This window comes from Cherax quadricarinatus, chromosome 5, assembly GCF_038502225.1.
Source record: "Cherax quadricarinatus isolate ZL_2023a chromosome 5, ASM3850222v1, whole genome shotgun sequence".
Lineage (NCBI taxonomy): Eukaryota > Metazoa > Arthropoda > Malacostraca > Decapoda > Parastacidae > Cherax > Cherax quadricarinatus.
Genome location: NC_091296.1, coordinates 55,540,363 through 55,555,967, shown reverse-complemented (window position 1 = coordinate 55,555,967; position 15,605 = coordinate 55,540,363). Strand labels below are relative to the sequence as shown.

Sequence of the window (15,605 nt, the reverse complement as noted above, 5' to 3'; positions counted from 1 at the left end):
TCCCCAGTGGAAGTAGGTCCTTCCCAAAGAGATGGGTTAGTTGTAGCAGCCGTGAAGAAGGTCTTGTAGATGTCCTCTGAACCAAGATTTAATTTTTTTTTTTTGTATAATTTTGTGTTATTTTTATTTTATTATTGATCATGGCCCCGGGTAAAAATAGCGAAGAAAAAACCCTAAAAGGATCTTAAAGAGGAAATTACTTCAAAATACGAAAATGGAATAGGTCTTGTTGACCTAAAGAATATGGCATGTCAACATTACCGTATTTTCTGTTATGAAAAATAAAGGCGCAGTAAAAAGTGCTAATGTGACAACAGGAGTTAAAATTCTTGCAGAGTTCATGTATGATTTCTTGCTTGTACATGTTATTTTACAAGTTTAATTAACCAATATTCTGACTTAAAAATGATCTGTGAGGAATAACTTTCAGGGTCTGGAACGAATTAATTCAGTTTACATTATTTCTTATGGAAAAAATATTGAGAAAATTCAATATTTAGAACACTCAAGGAACCAGTTTATTCCGAATACCGAGGTTCAACTGTAATTGGTTACAGTTGATTATATTAACCTTACCAAATAACACACGCAGAAAAATTGGTTTAATAAAGATAAAGTAAGAAATACGTTAAGCGTTAGAACAGATTGCCATATATGGGCAGTATCATAACAGTATTACTGCCGGTAATCTGAAAACAATGCGCAATATGGCAAGTCTGGACTGATAATCAGTGCGAAGTGGCGTCATAGCATACACAAATAACCATCAAGGTTTGTTTGGTTTGCTATCTAGTGTCATCCTGTGAGGGGGATAATACAGGACATACGTATTGGGTAAAGGTTTGTTTGGTTTGCTATCTAGTGTCATCCTGTGAGGGGGATAATACAGGACATACGTATTGGGTAACACTCATGGTACCTGCTACTGGCTCAGGGGATCACTGCACCTGCGACCAGTACTCTGGTCATGCCTGGTTGACAACCTGATCAATCATGCTATTGCTGCTTGCGGCAGGTACTGCGACGTGGGTTTACCTGCGACGAAAGCACCACAACCCAGCCATTCAGGAAAGGTTTGGATCAATTTGTTAAATTCCCTATTTGAAGACAATAATACATATATTGGCTTTTTCCCTTTCATATTTACAAGATGAACCGTCTTAAACCCATTGTACTAAGGACGTATCTCGTACAGTAGTTCTGGTGTGACACGCCTTTCACTGGGGGTATTTTGTAGCATCTACCTTGCTTCCTGCATTCGCAAGTAATGGTTTTCAGTATGTTTTAGTTGTAAATTATGAAATCTTTCTGGCCAGCACACCAGTGAGTATAGTTCGGAGTGTTTAGACATTCCGAATAATTAAAGTATTTGAAATCATACAGGTAGTGAAGATTTTCTGCATTCTCCTAATTTACAATTTTCACTACCTTTAATGGGGGCTTTTGTTTACAGTAAGAGACCATCCTAGGACAAAAATAGAAGGTAGAAGCTTGCAAGTACTGGATCAACCTAGTTGTGGAAGTTATGTGGGCTTGCGGGCCGCTAGCACCAACATACTGGTTAACCAGGCTGTCAGCAAGTGTAGCTTCACTCAGACCTGACTGCAAGGGTAGTTCTCATGTGCAATAACTTGAGAAAGTCTCTTCTGATCGTTTTCAAATTTTCAGCACAGCTGTCCCCTCAAGGCCTTGATTGTCGGTGAGGGTCTCTTGAACCGTTGTGCTAAAGTTATCCTCCCTATCCTTGGATCGAACTCTAATGCTTCTCATTTCTTGGTATGCTCGTTTTCTTACAATAATTTGTAAATGCCTCATTAAATCTGCTTCAAACCTTTAATGTCAGTGACTTGAGAATGCAACTTCTGAGCAGCTTTAAACTTAGCACTAGTGTATTTTGGGATATTAGTCTGTGCAATAACCAGAGAATGTCTTTATAGTTTTCTTTAAACTTTAGAAGCCGGTGCGTCTTAGTGGAAGGCTCAAATTGGTTTTGGGCTGTTTCTGCCAATTTATCATTTGTAATGAAGAATTCAAGATACTAATTTTTATGCAGTAACTTGTGAATTCCTCTTCTGATTGACTTCAAATCTTCAGTGCTGAGATTTAGCTGCATTTAAAATTTATGCTGCATTCTGTGCTACTCCTTTTGGCTGTATTGGGTCTCCTGTACGTACGTGGTGGTGGTGGTTTCAGCAGCATCTGAATGAGAAGGGAATGGGAAAAATATCAATGATGTGGATCAACCCATTTTGTTCTGGTGCCTCTCTTTACTTTAATTAAAGGGGTATTTCTCCATATGGGGTTTCTCCTCATGCTAATTGGAATGCTGCAGTATTTGTTGAATCACCGGAACTGGATGGGGTCACATTTTATGGCAGGCTACTGGAAGTTGCTTGCGGATCCAGGGGTGGAGGCTGAAGGAGCATACGCCTAGTATTTTTCCTGGTTCACCCTTGCTCATTATTATCTGCTGTAGGTACTCTCTATCATTACAGGCTATTTGCAAGCCTCGCTCTGTTAATTTTAAGGGAGTCATCCTAGTAATTGTACACTGATGAGTGTAGGTGGTTCCAGGGAAATTCAGCACTGCTGATTGCATTAGTAGGATGTTGGGATTTAGTTAAGGATTATGACATTGGTTTATTGTGACGAAGATCAAATTCATGAAATATATGATGCATGTATAATATATACATCTATCAGGTATCATTGCATGTATTTTGTGCACATTTCACCGGCATAGTGGAAAACTGCCCTCATAGTTTCAGGAACGCTAATGTGTCTTACACAGGATTATTTATATTACGGTTGGACGAAGGTCAAAGGTCACATCAGTAGGTCATATGTAGAGTCGCTGGAGATTATCTGGGTTAAAGTTCAGATTCAGATTTTTATTTTACATTTTACACTTATTGATTTTTTTTACCACTCCCTTTAACTTCGTCTTCTTGTGTTGTCGCATGCATTGCTGACTTTTAAATATAATTGTGTTTCTTCTTGACCGCTTTAGCAGAGAATGTCTAAGCATACAGTACGAAATTTTATATGAAATGGTAAGCATCACCCCTCACCTTCATTTAATTGGCTAGTTATCGTTCTTCAGCGTTACTAGCAAATAAGGGAATATTCCATCACGGGTAGTGTTAGGTCGGGTGATCACAGGTATTTCCTAATCGTTATCGGTATCTTAACGATAGTGATTCTAGTTTAATCTAGTGCGTTGTGCTGAAGGCCAGTTTTGCTATGGTGGTTGGGGGTGGTGAGTCGGGAGACACTTGGACCAAAAAACGAGGATCAACTTAATAAATATGACGAGGATTTCTTACATGCTGGATCTTCCTACCTGTTACTCGCCAGGTTCAACACAGACATCTCGATGTAAATGGTTTGACGCGTAGCCAGCAGTCAATATGTGATTGCACTCCAGCACCGACTCGTGTGGAAGGTAGTAATATATTTACAAGATTGTGCGGATTGGCAACTATTTCGTGGTAAAAACCCAGTCACTCTGAAAGCTGACCAAGATCTAGTGAGACGGTTGTACGTGTAGGCAGCAAGTGCCATATTGTTCAGTGAAGTGCTTGTGAGCTGTACAATCTGGCAACTCATGGTCATCACTGCAAGTGGCATTATGTCGTACAGGAATCTTGTCATCCTTGCTTGTACAGACAATGAGTGGTACACGTTTTCATAGACACTTGAGTTATATGTAAATATACTGCAGTAGTCCTGTTGGCCCATGCTAGGACAGGTCTTAAAGTTTAGCGATTGACTCCTGAGACGGATATCTTTTATAGGACAAATCAAATTACAACCAAACATCATTAACCATTTTCTGTATACTGGAAAGAAATGCATGAAGAGAACTCGCCAAACACACTTAAAGAAATTATTCAGTTCTAAGAAGAGACAGTTTATAAGGTAAATATCACATAGAGTAATAATTGTCCCGGGAATGGTTTCGTAATTTCTACATGTTACTTCGAAGCCTAGGGTTTATTAATTGTAAATAGAAGTACAACAATTCTTAAAGTTTACCATCATTTTAAATGCTTGAAGCAGTGAAAGGGGACTTGAAATAACTGTATGGCTATAGTTACCGACTGCTATTCGGCGGATCTCGGGCAGTCCTAAATTATTAACCAAAATATTGGCATTATGAGTAACAGCCATGAATGATAATTAGGAATTCCAAGACTAAACAGGGAAATTCTTTTACCCTAATTTATCTTCTTTTTCTCTGCTTCTTTTCTTACGCTATCTTAAGAATAACGCTTTTCATTAGCCAGAAACTTATAACACTCGCTCATAAACGGGAATATATTAAAATTGGGAAGCGTAGTTCATCTAGTGGAGGGTTTCATTGCGGCTGCCGCAGTATTAACTGCTGATCTCACGTCATAACTACTAGCTACCGGTTTTTGAGGACTTCTAGCCTCCTGGGCCCTATACTTGAGTTGGCATCAGTCTCTTCGTCATTGTCATTCAGGTCGCTTCATTTCCTAACCATCTTGAGACTGAAGAAATGTCACAGTTGCGTCTACAGTTTCCAGTTATGTCCCTGTCTACCCTGTCAAGACCCTTGAGTATCTTGTACATCGTAATCATGTCTCCTCTGATTTGATATGTTCATGTCGGTTATGTATCTTGATAGGTGGTATCATTAGAGGTGGAATTTTATATGAGTTAGGTTATCATAACTCTTAGCCTGTAAATAAAATTGTGTAAAAGTAGATCATTAAAAATAGGCTATTATAATGTGTGTAGTTAAGATTTATATTGTAGGTTATGTTATATGATATATAATTGTGTGTGTGTGTGTTGTGTTGCAGGTGAAGTGGCGACCTTCGCCCATTGGCCGTCAGAGAGACGATGAAGCCAGTATACGTGCGGACAGAGAGTGGCGAGAACAGCAAGCGAGCCAGCTGCTATGTGTGTGGCTACCCACGTTGTGCAGAATACCCGCTAGCGGTGAGGCAGCAGGAGACGGGGCCGTACTTTCCGTTCCTGGAGACCCACGAGCCTCCTGACGGTTCGGAGCCTCCGTCGGCCGACGGGCGCGTCCTCGCGTGCTTCCTCTGCTACTCGTACCTGACGCAGCAGTGGCAGCTCTATGAGAGGAACAAGGTGCCGCCCGTAAAACGCATCTATTGGCTGAAGCGAGTGGACAACGGGCCCTACACGGGCGTAGAGGTGGGCATGCAAACTGAGTATGCATCACAGCTCCTGGGTCTGACTCCTGACCCGCCCCCGACCCCGACCTCAGACCTTAAAAGACCAGGAACTACTGGAGGTGCGAGAGCTCAGCCGCCTGCAGCTGTTTCTGTCACACCTTCGGCCTCCGTTGAAGTAAAGAGATCAAGGATAATTCCTCCGCAGCCTCAGCCCCCCAGTTTGCCATTGCCTCCCCCAGGGGTACCGCCTTTGCCGCTGAGTCTGGCAGTAGCTCAGGTGGGCCCCCAGCAGGAGGCACTGGATCTGTCCCTAGATGGTCGACGGGGAACCAAGCGTGATAGGGAGGACGACGTGGCGTACCGGGACCCTCGGCCGCCCCTCGCTCTCCCTCTTAGGACTGAGGTGCTGGACTTGCGGATGCCTGACAAGAACGCCACCACCGAGGTCTGCTACGTCTGTGGCGACCACCACAAGAAGGGCACCTTGGTAGACATATATGCCAAACAACAAAGTGGAAGTTGCCCTTTTTTTCCGAGCCTGATGCTGCACCCTCGTCCCAGTAAGTCGCATCCTATGGAGGCCTCGGGGAGGGTGCAGGGCTGCCGGGAGTGTTACACCCACTTGCAGCTGCAGTGGGATACTTACGAGGCCCATCATATTCCGCACGGAGAAAGAAATTATTCTCTTCGTAAGAGATCATCTCTGATGCAGGATTGCACCGCTTTTGTGTGCTATAAGTGTGGCCACGAGTGTCCCTCTAGTTCGTTATGTTTAATATACTGCAAGCCCAACTCTGAGAACGAGCCTTACTACCCGTTCATCCAGCAACTGGACCCTCCAGAAGGTGCATCACCCATCTCACCGCAGGGGATGGTGCAAGTGTGTTGCGTGTGTTACAAAACAATCCCGCAGCAGCAGAAGGATTTTCAGGAGAGAAGAGGAGACAGTAGCAGCAGAAAATCACCAGAGATAAAGGGGGAAGGAGTCGGTGTGGGAGAGGAGGAGCGTGGTGGTAGTACCTCTCAGCCAACACCAGTACCTCTCATTCCCCACCAGTTGTTACCCCGTCCTCCTTCTGCGTCTGCCACCGACACCGACTCCCATGTGGAGGAGGCCACCTGCTACCTATGCCACCAGAACCATAGCCGACAGGCCATGCATTGGCTGGCCATGGTGGCTGATAGTATCACTCAGGATGGCCTGTACTTCTCTTTCCTCAAGTATTTACCGAGAATTGGTCAGAACAGTGTGGTGGAAAATGGCCGGGTGCTTGCTTGTTCTCCTTGCTATCAACACCTCAGCAATCAGTGGGCAGAATACGAGAAAGATAAAGTTCCAACAGAACATCGTCAGTTCTCCCTGAGAGCCATGCCTTCAAACTCTCAGTCTCCGCGTCTTACCCCAGGCCCCAACCTCTCCTCACCCGGAATGTCTCCCCTCTCAGATAGCTCCCCACCACACGGCTTCTCGGCGGCGGCAGAGGCGCATCTTAAATCCACGGAGAACGTGAAGAAGGCTCCTTCAGGATACGTGGGGCAGCCTCTCCATACCCTCGAGGTGGTACCTGCAGAACAAGACCCAAAGGCTCCCACTCTGCCCGTCATCACTACCCAGAACGCTCTCAGTATTGCCATTAATTGCTTCGTCTGTAGTTTTCACTCCAAGCCCGGACAGACATACGTTCTGAGGAGCAAACCACACGGCAGTGAGCCTTTCTTCCCCTTCTTGGGGAAGCACCAGTCAGCCCACCCGGAGGCTCGCGTCGACGACTCATGCGTGTTATGTTGCCTCTGCTGCTTCCATTCCCTCAACCTGCAGTGGCAGCGCTACGAGAAGGAACAAGTGGCCCACTACGCTCGACTCTACGATACCTACAATTACTCTTGTTTTATATGTAGTCTCAAAACCTACCGCAAAAGGCTCTACCTCCTCCCTGTCAAGGTAAGTATTGAAGGCTTAGTTGGCTCAATAGTTTCCATCTTCCACAATAGTTACCACCTTTCAGATGGTTGCTTCATAACGTGGTCTCCCCATTTTTGGCCATGCATTTGGTTTGCACCTGAAAACGACAGCTTTTTCAGCGATCTGAAAGTGTTAGTGTTTTTCTGGAAGTGTTTTATTTTTTGCAATTTATGAGACAAATTGTTTTATTCATGATAAAATCAGGTGGCTGTTTTGCTTTGTAATATAAATGAACTGTGAATCGTCCTTAATCTACTGGCATCCTTTTGTAACCTATAGATTGTCTCTTTGGGTCATAGATGGCTTTAGCGTATTGTTATCTTGTTCCGAATTAGTCTTATAACTTGGGTATAAAGTGATAGTATTCATTTCCAACACAACTAGTTAAGAGATAAGTCATTAGTTTGCATCATTTCTTACCACTACCTTTACCTTACCTTTGATAAGTTCCGAGAGTTTTTCAACTCCCGGAGCCCGGGCATGGCCTTAACTTGTCTGGTGCTTGCCTGGTCACCTAGGCTTTTGCTGTTGGTGGTCTACAGTCCCATATATCCATCAAAACCTGGTTGATCTGGCACCTGGTGAAGATACTTGTCCAGCTTCCTCTTGAAGACTTCTACACTTGCCCCAACAGTGTTTCTGATATCTTCTGGTAAGATGTTGAATAATCTGGGACCACGAATGTTGATACAGTGTTCCCTTATTGTGCTCACTGCACCCCTGCTTTTCACTGGGTTTATCTTGCACTTCCATATCTTTCGTGCCAGTATGTTGTTATAGCAGTGGGCAGATTTGGGACAAGGCCCTCAAGTACCTTCCAGATATATATTATAATGTATCTCTCCTCCGCTCCAGTGAACACATATTTAATACTTTAAGGCGTTCCCAGTAATTTAAATGTTTTATTGGCTCAGTAACAAGAAGCTTGGCAGACGGTGCAGGATACCTCCTGTTAAAAGCAGAGAAACGATGAGTATGCTGGAGAGAGAAACCATTAAGTGTAAAGGGTCCATGACTAAACACCCTCTCATCATGAATAAGGGGGATTATCAGTAAACCTTGGCTGTCTTCAAGAGGGAGCTTGATAGATTCCTCAAATCAGGCCCTGATTATCCGGGTTGTGGTACCTAAGTTTCATTATTATATTACGCGTGATGGGCACAAACAGCCTGATTGATGAGGTCAGCAACCAGGAGGCCTGGTCTGGGACTGGGCCTCAGGGGCGGTGACTTTTGGCAGCAATTACATGTAACCCACAGGTGTTATATTAATGGTATAAAATACTAACATGTCAATAAATATGACTCAAGTGCAACACCATGATGTCTTTATTGCCAAATAAAGATACCCAAGTACTGCACAAGTGTCGTATTCAGTATTTAATTTTCCCATAGTGAGCTCGTTGGCGAGTTCTCCTAATAGGAAGTGTTTCAACCTTTACTAATAAGGGGAATTTCTTATAGACAATTAATTGGTATTATTATTATTATTATTATTATTATTATTATTATTATTATTATTATTATTATTATTATTATTGCATTCATAGATAAGAGCTAAACCCACTGGAGTCATATAGCACCTGAGGACATGAGAAGCAGTCAAATTTGATGGACGTGAAGGGCAGCTCCCATTCCTTAGATAAAAAAACCCTCACTGAAAAGACACAAAAGCGGTATTAGGATATTTATTAAGTAGATGTTCGCCCAACAGTACAAAAACGAATTAGGGATCATATACAGTAGGTGAAGGGTCAGGTGTTTCATGTGTAGGGGTGGGGAGGGGGGTCCGATTGATAGTTGCTCGGTTTGGGCAGAATTTTGTGTAGTGGTGTTGTTAGCAGCAATGTGATAATTCGGCATCTTTGAAGTTCATTAGATAGTTGTGGGAGTTCCCGTGTGCGGGCATTGTTTAATCGTCTTTTTGATATGATTACTGGTGTTCCTTTATATGTTGTTCCAAAGTTCTAGGTTCTTTGTAACGTGTGATTTCTCTTTGTAACTAAATTATTCTTTGTGGTGTGTGATTTTTCTTAGTAACTAAATTCTTGATGTTGGATGCGATGTTAGCTACGTTGTTTTTATTCTTGGCAAGAAGGCTGTCTAAAATCTGGCTGTCTGTAAATACTAAGAATATGTCCGGGGTTTTTGCCTGGAAGAATTATATTATCGTGTCTCGAAGCATTATCAATTTCGTCCCAAAGAAGTCTTATTTGATTGCTCTCAAGGCTTGGAGGTTTGTATTGAGCACCAAAGATCATTTTATTTCCTCCAGAAATTTGCAATCAAACATAATCACCTAAATTTTCGGGAATGCTTGAAGTCCCAGGAATGTAGGCGAGAAAGATACATCATAATCTAGAACTGGAAAACTCTGGGAAGATTGGTTCCCCATCCGCACATTAAAATTGCTCCTTACGTAAGCAAAAGGCTGGGCAGACTGAAAAATAGCCTCAGTGAGATGCAGGGGTGCAGCGAGTACATTGAGGGAATTCAATGAATGTAAAAGGTCCAAGACTTTTCAACATCCTTTAATAATATGTAAAGAGAATTATCAACGGACCCCTTCCTGTCAAACGGGGGGGGGGGAGCTTTAAAGTTAAGTCTGAGAGTGGTCCTACTAACACCAACAGCCTATTAGTCCTGGTTTGAGACAGAGCTGCTGGACCGATGACCCTCCAAAATCGAATACGGGTAGGCTATAGGTATACAGTACTAATTGCTGTTCAAACGTTTATTTTGTAAACTTGAAATTACACACACATCCAAGCATAAAAATATTGCGTAAAGTATTTTAATTGTGACACTTTAATACTTTTTTTGGGGGGGTTAATAAAAAAAAAAACTAGCGATGGGGAGCTATGCTGGCTGGGCTCAGGGTAGGCCTCTCTGAAATCTTCAGTCAGTCTTGCCCTCACCACTCCCTAGCCTCGTAAATGTACTGCTGTCGAATTCTAAACAGTTACGGATGTAAAGTAAGCAGCAACTCTCACTCAAACTTCGTTATTCGGTGTAAAATGAATTTCAGGAAAACAAAAATGATAAAAGTAACATTGGAACAGCATTATAATAAATGTCATATGAATACCGACAGATTATATTTACAAAGATACAAAACGCAATTCTCTGCAACTATAAAATATGGAATGATTACAAGGTATATGCAGAGGTGTACATCTTCAGCTATATACATTTAGAGATTACTTAAATTCTTTTAGGAATTTAAATATTCTTGGTGTTAGTATGCAAGTGATTTGCAGTCTTAATGACCCACGTGCTATGGATTGTTAACCATTAACTGGAATGGGTTGCTTAATCATGCAAAATGGTGTAATGGGGACTCTGAGGGTGGTGCTGGTTGCAGACAGTGGGAGACAAGTGCAGCTATTGTTAACATCAATGTGAAACTGGTGAGATAGTCTCCATGGATGGTGTTGTAACAAAGCTGGCCGTGTAGCAAGTGTTGGTGATCCACACCAAACCTTCGTCGAGAGCATCCATCCCTTCCCCCCCCCCCCCCCTCCTTATAATGTAGCTCTAGTTCCTGCATTTACGTGCGTATGTTTTTGAAGGATCTACGCCGCGTTAGTCTTTATATAAATACCATTTCCCAACAGATGTTTATTGAAGATTGATGTCTCTTAAATTACATTCGCTTGTAAGACGAACAGTGAGGGGAGACATGATCGAAGTAAGTAGATGAGTATTAATAAAGGGGATATAAATAGTCTTGAGGATATCCCTTCAAGAGAGATTCGCAATAATGGATTCGAATTAGATAACTGTAGATTTAGAAAGAATATGTGGAAGTATTGGTTTGCTGATGTGCCGTACTCTATTCAAGATTGATGGGCTGACCACATCGATTCAAGGTTGAGGGACCGATTACCTCATTCTCCTCCTGTTCTTCAAGCTTCTCCTGTGTATGGACTGATGAAGCCACTGTATGGCGAAACGTTTCCTTAATAAATATGGTTTAGAAAGACACGTAAGCAAACACTATAACATATGTATTAGAAAACGTTCCGGTCCTGGGACCTTGATCACTACTCTATGCTAGAAGTGTTCCAGGACCGAAACATTTTCTAATAAATATTTTTTTGTGTATGCTGACGTGTTTTTCTAAACCAAACTGTCGGTATCTATTACCAAGGTTTATACCTTAATAAATGTACCAAGAGTTGCACATGTGTCTAATTTATCAACATGTGTCTTAATTTCATCTTGTCGGTATTGTATACCATTCTTGTACGATGTAGTAGATTATTATATACAGGGGTGGGGAACCTGCAGCCTTCTAGGACATTAAGTGCGGCCTTCTGAATGAATTATTTTTCTTGAAGTTATTATAAAATAATCAACTTTTTAACAAATAACCAACATTTTGCGGTATTTACAATCAAAATTTCTTCAGTGCATCCTTATTAGATTACAGCTAACTAAAATGTAGCTTTCCAACATAGAAAAATTTCCCCAGCCTTAAATTATTAGTGTTGTGAAAAAATTGCTCTAAAATTAAACGATGTAGTAGAAATGTTGTGTAAAAGTTGCGTTAAAATAAAACGATGTAGTGGAGTAGGCTGTGGAGGCCAGGCTTTGCCAGAACAAGTTGCTGTCTCCCGTTGAGGTGGTGCCGATCATGTATCCACGTCGAGGATTACTACCATCATCCTCTAACCCAGCCAGACTATTGTTACATCCTCCATTTTAATCAATTTCTCTGATACAAAATTAAATATTACGTACTTCACATTGATAAATATAAATCAGCATTTAGTATTAGTTAAAATAAGCAGGTTACAGTAATGGCCTACATAATCAGAAGCTATCACGATAAGGGTAATTAGATTACCGAGTCTCAACACGGAGTTATTAGAGCCGTTCTTGACTAACAAATTTACTGACCTTCAGTAAGGCATTTGAGGCAGTGGATCATGATAAAGAAACGATGCTATGTGCTTATATTTTGGTAAGGCTTTATACAGTTCCACTCACGAAAGTGGCAACACATGGCATACGAGGAAGTAATGCATGCCGCATATATAGCACCAACTACACTTGTATCATACATAGTGATGGCCACAACCATTAATCAGTACATCTTACACTACAACCAAGGAATTTCCTAATGGCAAAACTGTTGGCATGTTTGCCCATCCCATACTTATATATATATATATATATATATATATATATATATATATATATATATATATATATATATATATATATATATATAAACGTCCAGCTAACGCTAGACGTTTTGATCCAAGCGTTAGCTGGCGCCAAGGTATTGGTCCAGTGTGGTACGGTGGTTAAAGCACTGCGTACCTTGTCCCAAGGTTCGTAGGTTCGAGTCTCCTTCGACCAGAGATTAGTTTATATATATATATATATATATATATATATATATATATATATATATATATATATATATATATATATATGTCGTGCCGAATATGTAATACTGGTCATTTAGCAAGAACTCATTTAAAATTAAGTCCTTTCAAAAATTTTCTCTTATACTTTTAAAGATATATTTTTTTCATTAATGTTAATGTAAAAAAAATTAATTTTGCTCCAAACGAATCTTAGAAAACTTACCTAACCTTATTATAACAAGAACAATTTATTTTAGCCTAACCCAACTAAATATATTTTAGATTTGTTTACAATAATTTAATACTAAACAAACACAGTGAAATATATTTTTTCCGTTAGGTTCAGAATGATTTTGGCGAAATTATTGCATACACAAATTTTCGCTTGTCCTATATAGCAAGATGAGCGTTGCTATTTAAGCCAAGATCGCAAGTTCTGCCTATTCGGCACGACATATATATATATATATATATATATGTATATATATATATATATATATATATATATATATATATATATATATATATATGTCGTGCCGAATAGGCAGAACTTGCGATCTTGGCTTAAATAGCAACGTTCATCTTGCCATATAGGACAAGTGAAAATTTGTGTATGCAATAATTTCGCCAAAATCATTCTGAACCTAACGAAAAAAAATATATTTCATTGTGTTTGTTTAGTATTAAATTATTGTAAACAAATCTGAAATATATTTCGTTGGGTTAGGCTAAAATAAATTGTTCTTGTTATAATAAGGTTAGGTAAGTTTTCTAAGTTCCTTTTGGTGCAAAATTATAAATTTTTACATCAACATTAACGATAAAAATATATCTTTAAACGTATAAGAGAAAATTTTAGAAAGGACTTAATTTTAAATGAGTTCTTGCTAATTGACCAGTTTTACATATTCGGCACGACATATATATATATATATATATATATATATATATATATATATATATATATATATATATATATATATATATATATATATATATATATATATATATATAAACTAGAGCATAGTGTTTGTGAATATTTCGCCTGTTCTGCGAATTATAAACACAAACAAACACACACACACACACACACACACACACACACACACACACACACACACACACCAAGCACTAAACTACAGACCAGTGTCACTGACATGTATAGTATGCAAAGTCATGGAGAAGATCATCAGGAGAAGAGTGGTGGAGCACCTAGAAAGGAATGAGCTTATCAACGACAGCCAGCACGGTTTCAGGAACGGGAAATCCTATTTCACAAACCTGGAGTTCTGACAGGGTGACAGCAGTAAGACAAGAGAGAGAGAGGAGTGGGTAGATTGCATTTTCTTGTACTGTAAGAAGGCGTTTGACACAGTTCCACACAAGAGACTAGTGAAAAAGCTGGAGGACCAGGCAGGGATAACAGGGAAGACACTGCAATGGATCAGGGAATACCTGTCAGGAGGACAATAGGGGATCATGGTACCTGGCGAGGCGTCAGAGTGGGCGCCTGTGACGAGCAGGGTTTCACGGGCCAGTCCTAGGACCGGTGCTGTTTCTGGGATTTGTTAACGACATTAGGGAAGGAATTGACTCCGAAGTGTCGCTGTTTGCAAATAATGTGAAGTTGATGAGAAAAACTCAGTCGGACGGAGACCAGGCTAAACTACAAAGGGATCTGGACAGGCTGTAGGCCTAGTCCAGCAACTGGCTCCTGGAGTTCCACCTCACCAAATGCAAAGTCATGACGATTAGGGAAGGACAAAGAAGACCGCAGACGGAGTACAGCCTAGGGGGGGGACAGAGAGTACAAACCTCACTCAAGAAAAAGGACTTTGGTGTGAGTATAACACCGGGCATATCTCCTGAGGCGCACATTAACCAAATAACTGCGGCAGTTTACGGGCGCGTAGCAAACTTAAGAAAAGCATTCCAACTTCTTAATAAGGAATCGTTCAGGACCCTGTACACTGTACGTTAGGCCCATATTGGAATATGCAGCACCAGTTTGGAACACCACCTAGCCAAGCACGTAAGGAAACTGGAGAAAGTGCAAAGGTTTGTAACTAGACTGGTCCCGGAGCTAAGGGGTGTATCCTACAAGGAGAGGTTAAGAGAAATCGACCTGACGATACTGAAAGACAGTAGAGATAGGGAAGATATGATAACGAAATACAAAATACTGAGAGGTATCGACAAGGTGGACGGAGACACGATGTTCCAGAGATGGGACACAACAACAAGGAGTCACAGTTGGAAGTAGAAGACTCAGATGAATCACAGGGATGTTAGGAAGTATTTCTTCAGTCAGAGTTGTCGGGAAGTGGAATAATATGGGAAGTGATGTTGTGGAGGCAGGATCCATACATAGCTTTAAGAAGAGGTATGATAAAGCTCATGGAGCGGGAAGAGTGATCTAGTAGCGACCAGCGAAGAGGCGGGGCAAGGCGCTGTGACTCGACCCCTGCAACCACAGCTAAGTGAGTACAACTAGGTAAGCACAAACACACACACACACACGACGAGGTGTCAAAGTGGGCGCCTGTGACAAGCGGGGTTCCACAGGGGTCAGTCCTAGGACCTGTGCTGTTCTTGGTATATGTGAATGACATAACGGAAGGGATAGACTCAGAAGTGTCCTTGTTTGCGGACAATGTGAAGTTAATGAGAAGAATCAAATCGGATGAGGATCAGGCAGGACTACAAAGAGATCTGGACAGGCTACAAGCCTGGTCCAGCAACTGGCTCCTTGAGTTTAACCCCGCCAAATGCAAAGTCATGAAGATTGGGGAAGGGCAAAGAAGACCGCAGACACAATATAGTTTAGATGGCCAAAGTCTGCAAACCTCACTCAAGGAAAAAGATCTGGGGGTGAGTATGACACCGGGCATATCTCCTGAGGCGCACATCAATCAGATAACTGCTGCAGCATACGGGCGCCTGGCAAACCTACGGATAGCGTTCCGATACCTCAGTAAGGAGTCGTTCAAGACTCTGTATACCATTTACGTCAGGCCCATACTGGAGTATGCAGCACCAATTTGGAATCCACACCTAGTCAAGCACGTCAAGAAATTAGAGAATGTGC

The 15,605-nt window shown here is 41.3% G+C and overlaps 1 protein-coding gene across 5 annotated transcripts in view; it reads left to right on the top strand.

The window, feature by feature from the left end:
- LOC128685029 (uncharacterized) overlaps positions 1-15,605 on the top strand; it is a 191,121-nt gene that overhangs the window by 100,106 nt on the left and 75,410 nt on the right. For 2 of the 5 annotated variants that reach the window (XM_070102229.1, XM_070102208.1), the window contains exon 2: positions 4,833-7,116. In XM_070102229.1, coding sequence (XP_069958330.1) covers positions 4,873-7,116 — 2,244 coding nt within the window. In that variant the 5' untranslated portion in view covers positions 4,833-4,872. Of the gene's footprint in view, positions 1-937; positions 1,074-3,252; positions 3,922-4,832; positions 7,117-15,605 lie in introns of those variants that run through there. The other 3 variants (XM_070102225.1, XM_070102220.1, XM_053771463.2) reach the window with 3 other exon arrangements.